This window comes from Monodon monoceros, unplaced genomic scaffold (genome assembly GCF_005190385.1).
Source record: "Monodon monoceros isolate NGI ecotype Baffin Bay Population unplaced genomic scaffold, NGI_Narwhal_1 Super_Scaffold_18, whole genome shotgun sequence".
NCBI classification, from domain to species: Eukaryota; Metazoa; Chordata; class Mammalia; order Artiodactyla; family Monodontidae; genus Monodon; species Monodon monoceros.
The window spans coordinates 14,123,854-14,140,749 of record NW_021703774.1 but is presented as its reverse complement, the minus strand read 5'-3'; the positions used below and the strand labels follow the sequence as shown (position 1 = coordinate 14,140,749).

At 38.0% G+C, this 16,896-nt stretch overlaps 1 protein-coding gene across 1 annotated transcript in view; it reads left to right on the top strand.

The window, feature by feature from the left end:
• The window catches only part of USH2A (usherin), a 788,115-nt gene that overhangs the window by 546,398 nt on the left and 224,821 nt on the right, over positions 1-16,896 (top strand). Inside the window, exons 47-48 of the mRNA XM_029229459.1 lie at positions 9,788-9,986; positions 13,728-13,896. Coding sequence (XP_029085292.1) covers positions 9,788-9,986; positions 13,728-13,896 — 368 coding nt within the window. The remainder of the gene's footprint in view (positions 1-9,787; positions 9,987-13,727; positions 13,897-16,896) is intronic.

Here is a 16,896-nt window from a genome sequence, read left to right as displayed (position 1 = left end):
TACCCTTTGGCTTGCAAGGCCTTCTTGTACTCTGGCCAGAAAGATTGGGTTCCTCTCATGGATTTTGCTTGCCCAGTGCTCGGTTCCACACTGGGGCTGCTGTTGGGTTAAAGATGGGAGACAAACAAAGGGGGGAAATGATGGTAAACGCATCCTGTAATGTTTGCTCTTTAAGTTTTGGCTCCCCTCCCGATCTGCCTCTACTGTTAACTTTTCAGAGTCCCTGAGTGATTGCTTTTTGTAACTAGAGCAGACTTTTTAGCAGTAATCAGTGGGAGAGAGAGGCTATAACTGGCTTTCTCCATGTTGACCAGCACAGAAAGTACGAACCCCTCCATATTTTTCTTTATTCCAATGCCTTTGGCAACTTTATTTCCTTTTTTTTTTTTTCTTTTTGGTCAAAGATCTAGCAAAAAAACTGATGGAAATCATTCACAACCAAATATTGGCATGTACAATCTTTCCTTTCTTAAATTGATCTATCGTAGCACGGCAACATTTTCCAAAGGCAAGACCCTAATGAGCAGATATAGGCACCAAGCCATTAATCAAAATTACACCAACACCAAAGCTGTTAGCCTCCTGTGTGCATGTTATTGTTTGTGTAATTTCATTATACTTCTGGCAGTGTATACTTGTGTATACACTGTATACAGTGTATACAGTATATATACTTGTGTATACACTGTATACAGTATATATACTTGTGTATACACTGTATACAGTATATATACTTGTGTATACACTGTATACAGTGTATATCTCTTTTATATTAGCAACATGCAAAATCAAATGTGAAATCCTTCCAGATAAATGTCAGTAGACAGGGTTTGCTTCTATAGCATTTAGAATATTTTGGGTTCTAATAAGACACATATTTCTTAGAATCTTTGTTTATTTTTGGTAAAAAGCAGTCATCAGCAAATTTTAACTTTTATATATTTTCGTGACATATACCAATAGCCTGCCAGCCTGTTTGATTATAAGCATGGAGCATGTCATTTTCGTCTTTGGCCTTAACTTATACCTTGCTTTTGACTACAACATCTTCAGTACAAGCACTTACACATGTTTTTCCCATGATATATAAACCAAAGATGCCATAGCACACAAAGTTATTTAGAAAGATCAGATGAAACCTTCTAGTTTTATAAGCTACTCCTCCAGAAACAAGCTCTGTTTCTGCATCACATTTTCCATACTTGTCATATTATCATCAGCTTCTTCTATGTCCCCACAGAATGCTAACGACTGATCGATAACCCAGACATGTCTGGCCGTGGCCTACACGTGCCCTGGGTAGTTCATTTATTTGCCTTGGTGGATTTGCTAGAGTAGAATTTAATCAATAGCTAATTCATTAATTCTGGTCCTCGAGAATGTAGAGACTGCACTGGCTGAAGATAGCTAGCTGGCTCTGGCTTTGATTGAAATATGACAACCACTGCAGCTGACAGCTTTACTGGGTACTGTAAAGTTCACTCCAATAAGTTCACTTATTTATTCTCCATAAATGGATAAGCTAAGAACAGAACATAAACAAGGAAGAGTCTTTATTACATGACTGGACTGCTATTCCAAGGTGCATGATTTCCAGGCATGAAGCTCAAGGGAGAGCAGAAAGAGAGAACACAGATCATGTCTCTCATTCCCTTTAATGGGATCCATGGCAGTTTTTACAGTTCCAAATCAGTTTGGGGCTGTATTGTTGATGAGAAGGCTGAGGCATAATGTCTTTGTAGCATTCACAAATAATTGTTTAAATGTTTGCCTCAAGCTCCTGAATGATATAAATGATATTTTTACACACCAGCTTCCTTATGGTAGCAGCACGGGGTCTGTGTCTCTAAATGAAGGTTAAACCACTATCTTCATTTAGAAAGCCCCCCTAGCTTTTCAAAGTACATAGCTGGCGGTTGAGGATGGCATGACAGGTCATAGCTTGTGGAAAAAGAACTTTCCCCTTTTTGCCTCACCAAATTTGGGTGAAACTTTGAGGCCTCTATATTTTTATACTATGGCATTGGATATCAGGAAATCTCTTCTATCGTTATTTTCCCCCTCTGATTTTTTTTCAGTGACTGACAGCTTGAATACTGAAGTAATAATTTTACAGTTGAAAACGACTTTTTTGAGCCATGTTTTTTTTTTTAAATGGGGAGTATACCGGGCTGCAGATGTAGAAGGTCAGATCACTTCTTCGTCCGTATTCTCAACTCCCCTTCTTGCCAGTACGGTTAACTTGAGACAGCTTTTCATTTGGACTGGAATTGTCTACTTGAGTCTTTGAAGGATATGGGAAGACCTCTCAAAAGAGATCATTTAGAGTGTATTTAGAACTGATATGCACACCCAGTCAATAGTCTGATAATCATAATGGCTTTCAGGAAATAGCAGTTCTGATGGCCAGTGAATTCTGATCATCAAACTCAGTGCTTGATTAGGAGACCTTACAGAATATTGAGCTTATTCTTAAGACTCTGCCCCCCTATTTCCATTTTCTCACTTCCCTCTCTTTCCCAAACTCCTTTTAACTTCTCGACTTCTTTCATTTCCCACAGAAGCGGCTCAATCACTAAGCTTTTGAGAGGCCCTTGTATGCATCTCGACAAAATCCAGTTTTTCCTCCCAATTCACTTTGGCCTGTAACTGCCGCTTTATCCCTGGCTCCCTGATCACACATTGGTTTCTTTTATCGGTTTCATTCTAATTCCATTCATTAATTGTGGGTGTCCTCAACAGAAAGACTCTCTCTGCTACTCAAATAGTTCAAATATTCTCACAGTTTTCATCATACTGATGTCTCAAGATCTCTGTCCCAGTTTTCTCCCTAAACTCCAGTCCCATATATTCAATTGCCTGTTGATTTTCTATAATGATAGGCACCCATCACTTCCATAACCTCAAGCCTTAATTCTCATCTAACCCAATTTTTCCAACATCCATTTCTGCAAAGGCACCACCGCCTTGCATATGATCGCAGACATCTAGCTTTGATTTTTTTTAATCCCCTGATTTCACTCAATATCAATTTTAGTCTATTTTCTTTTGGAGCATCTTCTCATAGCTGTTCCTCTTCTCCATTTCCACCACCGCAACCCTAGCTCATGCTTTATCATTTATGTTGATGTACTTGTCTTAATTCAGTGAGATACAAGGAGGAAAGGCTTTACTTTTTTCCCCAACTCTTGAAAAACCTTTCAGGAATACCTTATGGCCTTCACATTATTTTTTAGTTATGAGTCTCATTTTAGTCATTAAGATTCATGATCAAGTATTAAAAAGTCCATTCTGGGAATTCCCTGGTGGTCCTGTGGTTAGGACTCCATGCTTCCACTGGAGGGGGCATCATAGGTTCGATCCCTGGTCAGGGAACTAAGATCCTGCATGCTGCACAGTGTGGCCAGAAAGAGTCTAGCAAAAATTTAAAAAAAAAAAAAAAAAAAGTCCATTCCATCTCCAGCAAAATATTAAGCTCACATGTAGTCCAAATATGCCACCATTTCACAGGCTCAGACCTGATCCCAGTTTGCCCTTTCTCCCTCCTTGCTCTTTCTTGCCTATTCCCTTTCATTCAAATGTGCCTCTTCCCAATGTTACTATTTTACTTCCGTCACTGGATAGCCATCCAAGCCCTCTCTGTGGAAGGTGGCACTTTTTTGAACGATTGTGTTTTCCTTGAGAGAACCCATGAGGATCTCCCCAAAGCCAAGTTCTCTCACATGAGTGTTGCCTTCTGCAACTGATCTATGGTGCCAACAGAGCAGGACACACCAAACACTCTTCTTGCTAGAGCCCCCTCCCCCAAAAACCCACCATCATGGTCAGTGTAACCTCAAGGGAGCTCAAGCCTAGCCATCTTGCAAGACATCCACTGGCTCGTAGGAAATGCACTCATGTGCACCATGCTAAAGATGGACGGTGTGGCAATCTTGTCTTACCCTATCATTAGAGCGGCTCCAGACAATATCTGGCCATTAGAATTCTCTAACTGAGAAGCAAGCACCTTTTCTTGTGGTCATATAGGCTGCCAACCCCCATGTCAAGCTGCCCCAAACTCCTTTCTATACTTCCCTCCAGGGACAGCTGCAAATTGGGCTTAGATATTTCTGCATCTCAGGAAGTACCAACCAGGAGAAGCAAGTGCTTCCAGTTTCTCTGAGTGATGTATTTGGAATTCCTTCCTCAGCCTTGAGAATGTTTAGGGGTGGACTGGGGGTGGATTTTAATGTCACTCTTCACTAAGTAAATCATTCCTCTTTCACTCCATGGCTCAAAAATCTACAGTGGTTTTCCAGTGCACTCAAAAATGAATCCAAAGTTATTTCCATGTTCTATAAAACCCTCCAGGATCTGCAGTCCCCAAACCCACACTCCCGACACCCCCCTGATTCATTTTCCATCATTCTCTTGCTCAGTCCAGCTCTGTCCTACCAGATTCTTTGATTGTCCTTCAACAAGCCATGTGCACGGATGTCTCAAAACCCCTATACCTCCCGTTCCCTCCGCCTAGAAACTCCTGTTCACTTGCTTCATCCCCTCTTTCGGATTTCTGCACAGAAGAGCCAGGCCTTCTCAGACAACCAGTGTAACATATTGTACACTTATGTGTTTGTTTACTGTCCCACCTTCCCCCAGCAAAATGTAAGTTTTATGAAAGAAGGAACTTTGTCTTGTTTATTTGTAAGTATAGAACAATGCTTTACATATAGGAGGTACTTAATAAATATTCATTAAAATTCAAAAACTCTCCTAGAGTTCTGTTTATTTGGGGTTGGTTTGGGGGATGGGTCAATGTTAAAAGGCAGCTTTATCCTCAGAACTCAGCAGAATCTTTTTATTTGGGGGGGGGGGTTATTTTTTATTTTTTAAATTTTTAAAAAACTTTTATTGGAGTATAGTTGCTTTACAATGTTGTATTAGTTTCTACTGTACAGCAAAGTGAATCAGTTATATGTATACATATATCCACTCTTTTTTAGATTTCCTTCCCATTTAGGACACCACAGAGCACTGAGTAGAGTTCCCTGTGCTAAACAGTAGGTTCTCATTAGTTATCGATTTTATACATAGTAGTGTATATATGTCAATCCCAATCTCCCAATTCGTCCCCCCTCTTCCCCACCTTGGTAACCATAAGTTTGTTCTCTACATCTGTGACTCTATTTCTGCTTTGCCAAGAAGTTCATCTGTATCATTTTTCCAGATTCCTCACATAAACGGTATTATACGATATTTGTTTTTCTCTTGATACCAGTCAGAATGGCCATCATCAAAAAATCTACAAACAATAAATGCTGGAGAGGGCGTGAAGAAAAGGGAACCTTCCTACACTGTTGGTGGGAATGTACATTGGTACAGCCACTGTGGAGAACAGTATGGAGGTTCCTTAAAAAACTAAAAATAGAATTACCGTACGACCCAGCAATCCCACTCCATATCCGGAGAAAACCATAATTCGAAAGGATGCATGCACCGCAATGTTCATTGCAGCAGAATCTTGCTGTTTGTTCCCTTTTAGAAGCAAGATACTTAACGGAGGAATTCATCATCGGGCATCCTCAGTTTGGGGCTATAGTTTAAGTTCCTAAATAAGAGAAAACCCCATTAAACCGCCTTTCATACTTAAGTTGCTGCAGAAGCTCACTGATATTTCTCCCTACCCCTAGTCTCTTCTATTCTAATCTGCCAGGGTATTACTTCTAAAAGGACTTTATATTCTGCTAGCGATACCACTGCACAGTCACCCTATTTCACCATCAAATTCCTCAACATAGTATTTGAGGGACTTCATAACGTTCAAACTGACCTTCCATCATTGCTGGATGTAAATCATTCGCTCGTCAAGTTGGCCCCATTACTCTTCTCCATATGGCTAGGCTGCTTCTCCCTCTTATTTTTGCTTATATGAATCTTCCTTCTCAGAATTCTTCCCATCCTCTTATTCCAATTCAAGTCCACATCCGCTTCTCCCATGAAACCTTCGTTGTTCGTCTAGACACAGTGATCTTTGTTTATGTGTTTCTGTAATACCTGTAGCCTCAACTACACACTTAAACACTTGATTTTACGCTGCTGTATAATATTTGACATGCTTCAGGTATGCATGTTTCACATCTCCTCATACTCAAGGACACAGAGTTTTTACCTTTTGATATTTTACAGACTCCAAGTTATGCTAAATATTCTAGTGGATAATTAAACATTCAATTATTTGATTTGAGAGCAGAGAATTAATATTGTTATCATATTACATTTATTTAGTCTTATATTAAAAGCGTCCTGATCATTTTTGATAATCACAATCTGGAATAGTATTGAAGAACTTGAATGTTATATAAATGACTGACAAAAATGACCAAGCTGAATAGGAATTTTTTTTGTTTGTTTTTGTGGTACGCGGGCCTCTCACTGTTGTGGGCTCTCCCGTTGCGGAGCACAGGCTCTGGATGCGCAGGCTCAGCAGCCATGGCTCACGGGCCTAGCCGCTCCGCGGCATGTGGGATCCTCCCGGACCGGGGCACGAACCCGTGTCCCCTGCATCGGCAGGCGGACTCTCAACCACTGCGCCACCAGGGAAGCCCTGAATAGGGATTTTTAAAAGGCCTCCGTAAACATGATCAGGGAATGTACAGCTATTTATAACAATTTAGATGGATGTCTTAAAGTAATGTGAAGATTTTTTCCTTTGGCCCACACAAGAACATTTTGACAAAATTGTGATAAAATATTAGAATAAAATGTAGAGCACCAAGGGAACCATAACTCTCCATAGAAGTTTTTTCTGAACTGTATCATTTTAATATTTACCAGTAAAGGTAAGTGATAAAGAGATGATTTTCCCGTAATTATTTCTTTCTTCAACGTTATTTTGTACTTCTTGAGCCGAACGTGATGATTATCGTGGTGACGGTGGCCACAGGGGTATATAGTAGTAACAGAAGTAGAATAGTAAATCTACTAACAATATGACAGACTTAAAAAGAAATAGTCCATAGCTCTGACTAGACTTTCTAAACACCCAGTGAATCGTGCTAAAATGTGTGTAAACATTGTGGCCTTTATTAGAAGCTCTATTAAGGTAGCTTAAATTTTATTCCTTAGTGCTCTGGAAGCTAAGTGAACTCTAACTGTCACTTTATGAACAAATCTACCCCCCAAAAAGGAGATCTATTTGAGGATTCATGATCATGTTTCTGCATGAGCCTACCTTTACTGATGTATTAAACAAACAAAAAGAAACCCTTCAGTTTGTTTCCCCAATATTTCACATTAATTCCTATGGTTTAAGAATGTTCCTTCTATTTCACTCTTAAACATCAAAACAATGAAACCATTAATCCAGTTAATAACGGTGTGCATTTCTCAGAGATGTCTTTCATTTTAAATCAACAGCCAAAAGATTTTTCAGTGTTACTCCCGTGGGTTCTAATGAGAGGTGGACAGGTGTTAAACACCCTGTTCTTCTTTGATCACGTACATTAGTGTACCTGACTCAGATCCTCAGCGTCAAAACTGTTCTTGCTATTATTAAAAATATAGGTGGTCTCACTTCACAGTTATTCTGTGCAACACAGAGAAGTTACAATGGCATGGTTCTACATGGTGTTTTCTAGACTTTACTAGTTTGCCAGCTTTTGTGGATAAGTCCGACCTTTGAATGTCACTTAAATGTAGTCTTTCCTGTAGTTGATTATGCAATGAATACAAAAGAGGTATCTGCAAAGCGTGGAATTAATTTTGAGAGTTGGATAAAGACCTTAGAATAATAATGGTGACTATACAAGTCACCTGTGAAACAGTTCTCTCATAGGTGACATTAATTTCTTATCGATAGAGTCTTATTAGTGAACGTGTTATGTTTGTACCTCCAAGAAAAGGAAATAATTTTCTTTTTTAGCAGTCTATTAAAATGTCAAGATTTATCTTGACTGCGGCTTTTTAATGTAAATGTTTGGGCCTAATTGAATTCCTAACATGTGATGTCACTTAGAATTCTCATAGGGTCCAGTAAAATTTGGCCTGTAAAGACATACTTCTCCTGAAAATAAAAGGTGTAGCAAAAATATTATTTTACACAGTGGCAGAAAGATGGTCAACATAAGTTATTGTGATAATTTTATTTTAAGATCTTAAAGTATAGGGACTAAATTCATATGTGCTTACTCTTCTCCAGAGTATTTACTGGAAGGTTTTATATATAAAGCTAACCTCTAACTATTTGTGAATGGTTGTTATGGTTGAAAATTCTAGAATTCAAAGAATAAAAGTAATCTTGAGTATCAGAGTTCCATCCTCTTATTTGAAAATAATAAGAAGAAAAATAATTATTTTACATTTACCTAGTGTTTTGCAAATAACAGACTTTCCTTGCTGTGCTGAATTGCAAAAATATGTCATGTCCAAATCTCTGGGGCTTTATTAAAACTTTAACTACTTTCTTCTTATAGACTTCTTAAAAAAATACTAAAGATAGTACAGGTATGTCATCTGGACTGTGTCATTCTGACAAGTAGACCTAAGTGCAGAATTAAAGTTCTGCACATTAACCTGAGAGTAGATCATTTTATTCAGGATTCACTCTTCTGTGAACAGCTTTATGTTATGATCTCACTCAGTACAGCAGATGAAATATTAATAGACCTTTGAAAATGCAGTAAAGTTTTGGTGCCATGTTATGCCTTCATTGTATACCAAACCACCCAAAACAGTATATTTATATGTTTAGAAAAAACCGTGGCTCAATTTTTAAAAATCAAACATCTTCAAGAACATAGTAATATAAAGGAGTTTGTTATGGGAATCTCTACTTCCTCTATTTCTGACCACAAAACATATTTGATCATGGTATATAAAGAACTATTGCAGAATTAAATCTGTTTCTATGAGTCAAAAAATTAAGATAAAGTATATTTGGAGGGAGCTTATCAATTTTTTCAATTGATAAATGTTATGTATCAATAAATAAATTCATTGATAAATTTTATCAATTGATAACTGATAAAAAGATTTTATCAATTTGGTCATGTACTTTGGCTATAAGTAACAAAACAACCAACAGTAGAAGCTCAAGTAAGTAGCTCTAGAGGTAGATTGTTGTTGGCATTGGCTCAGTTATAACAAATACCGCAGAGGCGTCTTTGTGATTCTTACGGTCTTTCCCAAATGGTTGCAAGAAGAATGAGGTGATTGCCAAAGTTCCAGACATCATGTTTAGCAGAAAGAAAGAAAAGGGGAAAAGGCGACAGCCACATCAAGGAAGCTAAAATTTCCTAGGGACCTTTATTAGAATCCCACCATCTTCTGGTTGCATCTCTTTGACCAGCTATGGGTCACGTGGCTAGTCCTAGCTGAGGGAAGGAAGGCAAAGGAGAAGGGGATTATAAGTAGGGATTAGGTCTGACACATATTCTAATTTCCAACCTATTTACTAAGTCAAATTATTTGTGTCTTGTTTTTACTTATCAACCAAAACTTTCTGTTGATTTTCTGACTAGCCACAAACAATGACACTTGCTTTTTGCCTCTGAAATTTAAAGTGGGGGACCACCGGACTCATGTCATGTGTTATTCTCCCAAAAGCTTAAATGGTTTTGATTGATTCTCAAAACATAGTCTATGGTAGTAGCATATATCAGAATATATATTAGTATATGTATTCTTTTGCTCCAGCTTTTTAATTAGGAAGTTGTTGATGAAATAGACCAAACTGGAAGGCAGATGAGACTGATAACAGCAATGTTAAATGTTGCCTTTTCAGAAATACTGATTATTCTGTCCATTGCAGATCCCTTCAGATTGATTGGATGTCTCCAGGGAAGCCAAATGGCATCATTCTGGGTTATGATCTCTTACGGAAAACATGGCGTTCATGCCTTAAAACCCAGAAGTCAGTGAAGGACCACAGTCATGAACTCTGCAGAGCAGTGAAGTGTCAAAAACCTGAAACTATCTGTGGACCCAGGTGCTACTCCCCTGAGGCTAAGGTATATCTTTTCAAACTAGTCAGTGACATATGTTTTTCTCACTAAACACTCCAAGTGAAATCACTTGCTTTTTTTTTTTTTTTTTAACATATATAATTTTATTTCTCAAGTATACTTCAAGAAAGCTGGGGAAAAAAGAAATTATTCAACACAATTAATTAAACACAATAACACAATAAATAACACATGACACATAAACATAACACAATAAATTAAAATTATGACTTAATTTTTTAAAGATTATCCGCTATGTCTATGATAAATGATATTGCTATCAAGTGACGTCCAGAAGAGTGAGAGGATACTTTTAACATTTTACATTCGTGTCTGAGGAAATCACTTGCTTCTTAAACCATGATTTATCATGATCAGGGTTTCCACCTATCAAGAAGACCCCATGGAAAAGGAAGGATGCTTATACAAATCCTATCTTCCTGATGAGCATTTTAGCCTTCTCATTTTTCATCACCTTCACAGGAAAATGAGTTTATTGAAATGATAAGGAACCTCCCGAATTTGTTTGATTGAGTGACTTGAATTTTCTTTACAACAAATCCATTCAGCTACAAGGGGGAGTTTGTTTACATGACACTGATGAGTAACTGTGATTGGGACCTTTCATGGTTTGACTGAAATATTTTTAAATTATGGCCATTTGCAGGTTAGTGCTCATATTAGTTGCAGTTTAAGAATCAGATCAATAATACAGCCAGACAGAGGGGTTTGTAAATGGTTTTTATTGATAAATGATGCAGAAAATCCTTAGTTTGAAGATAGGATTGCACATAATGAAATAATGTTCCTATTTGTCAACAACATCACACATGTAATGACTAAAGCTACTGCAAAAGGACATAGTAATTATGAAAGTGAGTTGTTGAAGCAATATGGATCAAAATACAAATTATTATGGGGCTTCCCTGGTGGCGCAGTGGTTGAGAGTCCGCCTGCCGAAGCAGGGGACACGGGTTCGTGCCGCGGTCCGGGAAGATCCCACATGAAAAAGAAAAAAAAAAAAAGATTATCCCTCCAGAAAAATGAAAATAATATTTAAAAACAATTATTATGGCTGACACTGGCAAGCAGTTGCTATCATCTAAGAAATGTCATAAAGCTAGTAGTTACTAACTGTACTTTTTTTTTGACACTTAGGCTCCAGAATTGTTATTATGCCTAAGTTTTATGTCATTTTAAGGCATTAAATGTGTGCCATCTGACGAGCACACTTTCATAAAATGAAATGAAATTTAGGATTTCTGAGAGGAAAAAAATTGCTAGAATAAATTTTCCCATTAAAATTCTCCAGGAGAAAAAAAAAAAAAAACTTTGATGCATTAAACAAAGTCATTTTTACTTTAAGGATTAAGGACACACACGGGTATTGTCAGCAAAAGATGAAGTCAATTAAAATCTCAAGAAGAAAAGGTTGTTTGTGAATTTTGTTTGGGGTTAACTATGAATATATATTTCCTGGGTGAGAGGCTGGAGAGAGGTAGAAAATAGATTTATTGTGAGTCCAAGAGTCTTTTGGCTAAATCACTACAGGAGCATCTGTAATAGTTATACAAGCTTCCCCGTGTGATTACAGCCATGGGTGTCAAACCCCAGTGAGTATCACACCTGGAGGGCTTGTTAAAACACACACAGCAGGTCCCACCCTCAGAAGAAGTCTGGGGTGGAGCAGGAAAATTTGCATTTCTAACATGTTGCTAGGTGATGCCTCTACATCTGGTCCAGGGACCACACTTTGAGAATCACTAGATTACAGAATTACTTTTGGAAAACAGAGAGCAAGGAACAGGCTGCCTATCTGAATATTAGCTACACACTTACCAGCTCAAGTTATTAAAATTGTTTTCGGAGACAACGAACTTGAAGACTGAATTCGAAGATTAAGAAATACTCTGTTGGGCTTCCCTGGTGGCACAGTGGTTGAGAGTCCGCCTGCCGATGCAGGGGACACGGGTTCGTGCCCCGGTCCGGGAAGATGCCACATGCCGTGGAGCGGCTGGGCCCGTGAGCCATGGCCGCTGAGCTTGCGCGTCCGGAGCCTGTGCTCCGCAACGGGAGAGGCCACAACAGTGAGAGGCCCGCCGTACCGCAAAAAAAAAAAAAAAAAAAAAAGAAATACTCTGTTCAGGGGGAGACCTCTCAAGAGGAATAATCTCCTGAAAATGTCCCCTTTGGGGACCCATCGATGATCTAAACCAGAGTTGGTTAGAAGAAAGGCACAAGTTTCATGTGACTGAAAGAGCTTGAGAATGGCACTGACACTGAAAGTATGGAAGGTAACCAGTCCTAATGACCCATCACTAAATAAATGCTTGAAAATTTAAAAGGATGATAAGTCCTAGGGAATCTTGCTGAAGGAAAAGCCTGGATGTTCTTCGATGTCCAGAAACTCACTATACGTGAATGGGACTTGAATGAATTCTTTAAGATTGTACAACAAAGGGCAAGATTTTAGGTCACTGTCATAAAACAAGAGGAAGGTGTGTATTGCTTTACCCTGAAAGCAAAAATGACCAGCATTCCTAAATCCCACATAAACACAAAGAGGAGAGTTTTTGCTTAACTCTTTTAAAATGGGGCATAATTTGAAATTTTACTTGTCACATAGAATCTGTCATCAAAGCAAGGAGTCATGCAATTTATCCTTGGAATTAGACTGATTGTGAATCCTCATTGCCAATAACCTGACACAGCGAAGCCAATTTATTGCAGTTAGTTTACCAGGGCTACCTGAGGAAACATAGAAATAGACTTCTGCCCAGTTTCTTTGCTCTTGGGTCACTTTTGAGAAATGAATGAAGTACTAAGCTAGTCTTCAGACTTAGAGATTCCATATTTTACTGCCCTTGTATTAAGCATGAATCAAATGTCGGTGCAGGCGGAAGTAGCAATGAGCAAAAAAGTATAAGAGAAGCACCTCTTAAACAGTGGTCGATTTTGTCTGCCACAGGAAGCATCTATCTAATTAATGCAACTTATGCCGAGTATATGTTCTGAGGCTACATCTCAGCACTGTTCCGTGTTTCATTTGTTCTAGATACAGAGTGTCAGTCTCTCAGACCTCAAGTGAGCATGCAAAATAATTATTTGATTGCTGAAGCACATAATTTCTTCCACAGCTCCTGGAGAAAACACTGTTAAAAGGGCTTTTCAAAACTAATTTCCATATAAATTTCCTTTTCTATACATACACACACACACACACACACACGCATGCACACACATATATAAATGTTGGACACTGTTGAGATTGCCTTGTCTGAAGATTGGGTTCATAAATAAGTGATCATATAAATTAGTGTAAGGAAAATGCAATGTATTATAAAAGAAAGATCAATGAGAGACAGGTTTCCACAGATGCAGTGTTTTTAAATTAAACAATCATTAAGATAAAAACATATATATGAAGGAAATTGTTCATTTACAATTCTAAATCATCTTCTCGTTGGAAGCACTGACATTCAAAAGATAATTCATATTTATAGAGTATTATAATAGAGCACAAAGCATGGTTGAAGGCTAAAAGAGGCTACATTGTATCAAATAGCGTTGGTAGAATTTGAATGATACAGAGAAAATGTACTTTTTAAACCTTTAAATTTTTATCAGAAATATGCTACATTTGGTCTCAGATCAAGTCCTTATTAAATAATAACTGTATCAGATAAGATATGGTGGTACAATACTCTTAATAAAACTATTTCTTTATACCTGATTCTCAAATTTCAGGTGTGTTGTAATGGAGTTCTCTACGACACCCAGCCTGGGCACCGCTGTTGTGAAGAGAAGTACATCGCATTTGTTTTGAACTCAACTGGAGTTTGTTGTGGTGGCCGAATACAAGAGGGGCAACCGAATCATCAGTGCTGCTCGGGGTATTACGTTAGGATTCTACCAGGTGAGGATCATTTTCAGTAGTACTCAGTAGTCTTGGGAACCAGAAAAAACAACCATGTGACTTGTATCAATGTACTGTTTGAAGCACCTCCCCACCAAAGATTAAACCACTAACACGTAGCCAATGGCCGGCTTTAGGTATCATTTCTTCTCTCCGCTTTTTTGAAATATAAGCAAGACTAGGTACAAACTAGAGAGGGAATAGAGACTCATTATATGTATTACATAAAGAAATATATCTGGAGAGCTGCATAATTCCCTTTTTTGTGACTTTATTTTATCCACATGGCTGAGTTTTCCACCATAAACTCTGTGAATTTCTTCGTGTTCCACTCCATGACGCTGTTCTCCATTTTCTCCATTTCTGTTCTGAAGGATGTACGCATTGTTCCTAGTGGGATCATAACCACAGATTCCATTTATCTGAGGCCCTCTAATTGCTCTAGGTCTGGCAGGGGAGGGAGGGATGTAGCAAAGAGTAGCAATCAGGAATTTTTCCCTCCTCACCTTCTTTTCCTTCTGTCTTATCAGCCAACCGAATAAGCCATTTTCCAAATTCAACTACACAAAACAATGTCCAGTGAATATAACTGAAAATAAAAATAACAACAATTGGCATTTATAAAACAACAAGTTTCTGGCACGCTCTGTATTCAAGGCTTTACATATGTTATGATACTTTATATTTTTTTCACAACTGTAGGAGACTGGTATTTTATCTTAAGTTTACAGATAAGGAAAGAGGTTCAGAGAGAATCAGTAACATGCCCAGATCCACATAGATGGGAGTAGAAGAGCTGAAATGCAAATCTGTGTGTCTTTCCAAAATCCATGCTCTTTTGAGCAGTCTACTTAATAGGTGTTAACATAATTATTAAACAACTATTCCAGACTTCTAAAAGCTTCATTACTGTTACTATCAGTTACTATTTATTCTAGAAAAGCCATTGAGAATACAGATTTTTTTTTTCCTAGTACCTAAGTTTAATGCCTATTTCTTCTTTAAAAGCACAGAAAATAGATATGGGAGAAAGAGAAGAAAGCTAAATGTTAAATGTTTGGATGCCCAATGCTTTGAGATATCTAGTTTAACATGAAATTTATGCCAAACATGTAGTAAATTCAGGTATTGTTCAGTGTACCTTGTGTTTGGTACAAATATATCCATCCAAGATATCTGTGTCGAGAAATTGTCTCACCCAGTATATCCTTTACAAAACACTGGAGCAAACAGGGAGAGTGAAATGATTAAATACTATGCAGGTTTATTCAAGGCAGAGGTCTTCTATTCTTCATAATTTTTCCTTAAAATTAATAGAAAAATCTGCCCTTGTAAAAGTACACTTATTTCTGATTCTTATGCAAAAATACTTTCATAATTAACTCTTAATCAACTGGATTTTCCAAGTAAGAAAATACAGCGGTGACAGAAACGAAGATTTTGCCGAAAAACCTTAACTTCGTTATACTACAAATCATAGTGTTAGGCAATGAATTAAACACTGTCAAATGCTTTACTCTCTCAAAATAATTTACACTTTGGGAGTTTTCAACTATATTTCACATCTTCCCTCCTTGCAAAAAAATCTGCCTTGAAAATTCTAACTATAGAGGTGAGATGGAAAACTTCTGTTGTTCCGTCCTTCCCATTCTTCAGACCAATAGGTCATATTAGGCTTTTCTCTAAGTCTAGCATAGAACTAAACAATTGTGTTTTCATCTCCAAGTCACATTAAAATTTTTGGTAAGTTATGATTTGCCATGAACTGTCCCAACTCTGAAAAAGATCCACTATGCCTTAAAACTGATGAAAAACACTTGGTTGCATATGTCATGGCTATGAACACCTAGGATCTTTACCTGTCACCTTTCTCAATCCTAGCACAAAGTGTCAGATCTCCAACGAAGAAATCAATCTACTTTTGTTCTATTTCCAAATGAAATTCAACTTTTTTTTTCCCCAAAACTGAGATAAGTCATGGAAGCTCAAAGGTCGTTTATTGATATTATACAAAAGTTTTTAATAAGTAACTTTTAAAACAAGAGTTTTTAAAACCTCCATGATCTGTATATTGACACATGCTCATTCAGACCTCAAGCATTTTATTTTTTTATTATATATTTTTAATTATTTATTTTTACATCTTTATTGGAGTATAATTGGTTTACAATGGTGTGTTAGTTTCTGCTTTATAACAAAGTGAATCAGTTATACGTATACATATGTTCCCATATCTCTTCCCTCTTGCGTCTCCCTCCCTCCCACCCTCCCTATCCCACCCCTCTAGGTGGTCACTAAGCACTGAGCTGATCTCCCTGTGCTATGCGGCTGCTTCCCACTAGCTATCTACCTTACGTTTGGTAGTGTATATATGTGTCCATGCCACTTTCTCACTTTGTCACAGCTTACCCTTCCCCCTCCCCATATCCTCAAGTCCATTCTCTAGTAGGTCTGTGTCTTTATTCCTGTCTTACCCCTAGGTTCTTCATGACATTTTTTTTTCTTAAATTCCATATATATGTGTTAGCATACGGTATTTGTCTTTCTCTTTCTGACTTACTTCACTCTGTATGACAGACTCTAGGTCCATCCACCTCATTACAAATAGCTCAATTTCATTTCTTTTTATGGCTGAGTAATATTCTATTGTATATATGTGCCACATCTTCTTTATCCATTCATCGGATGATGGACACTTAGGTTGTTTCCATCTCCAGGCTATCGTAAATAGAGCTGCAATGAACATTTTGGTACATGACTCTTTGAATTATGGTTTTCTCAGGGTTGGGTCTTCATTGCTGTGCACGTGCTTTCTCTAGTTGTGGAGAGCGGGGTCCACTCTTCATTGCGGTGGCTTCTCTTGTTGCAGAGCAGAGGCTCTAGGCACGCAGGCTTCAGTAGTTGTGGCTCATGGGCTTAGTTGCTCCATGGCATGTGGGATCTTCCCGGACCAGGGATCGAACCCGTGTTCCCTGCATTGGCAGGCGGATTCTTAACCAC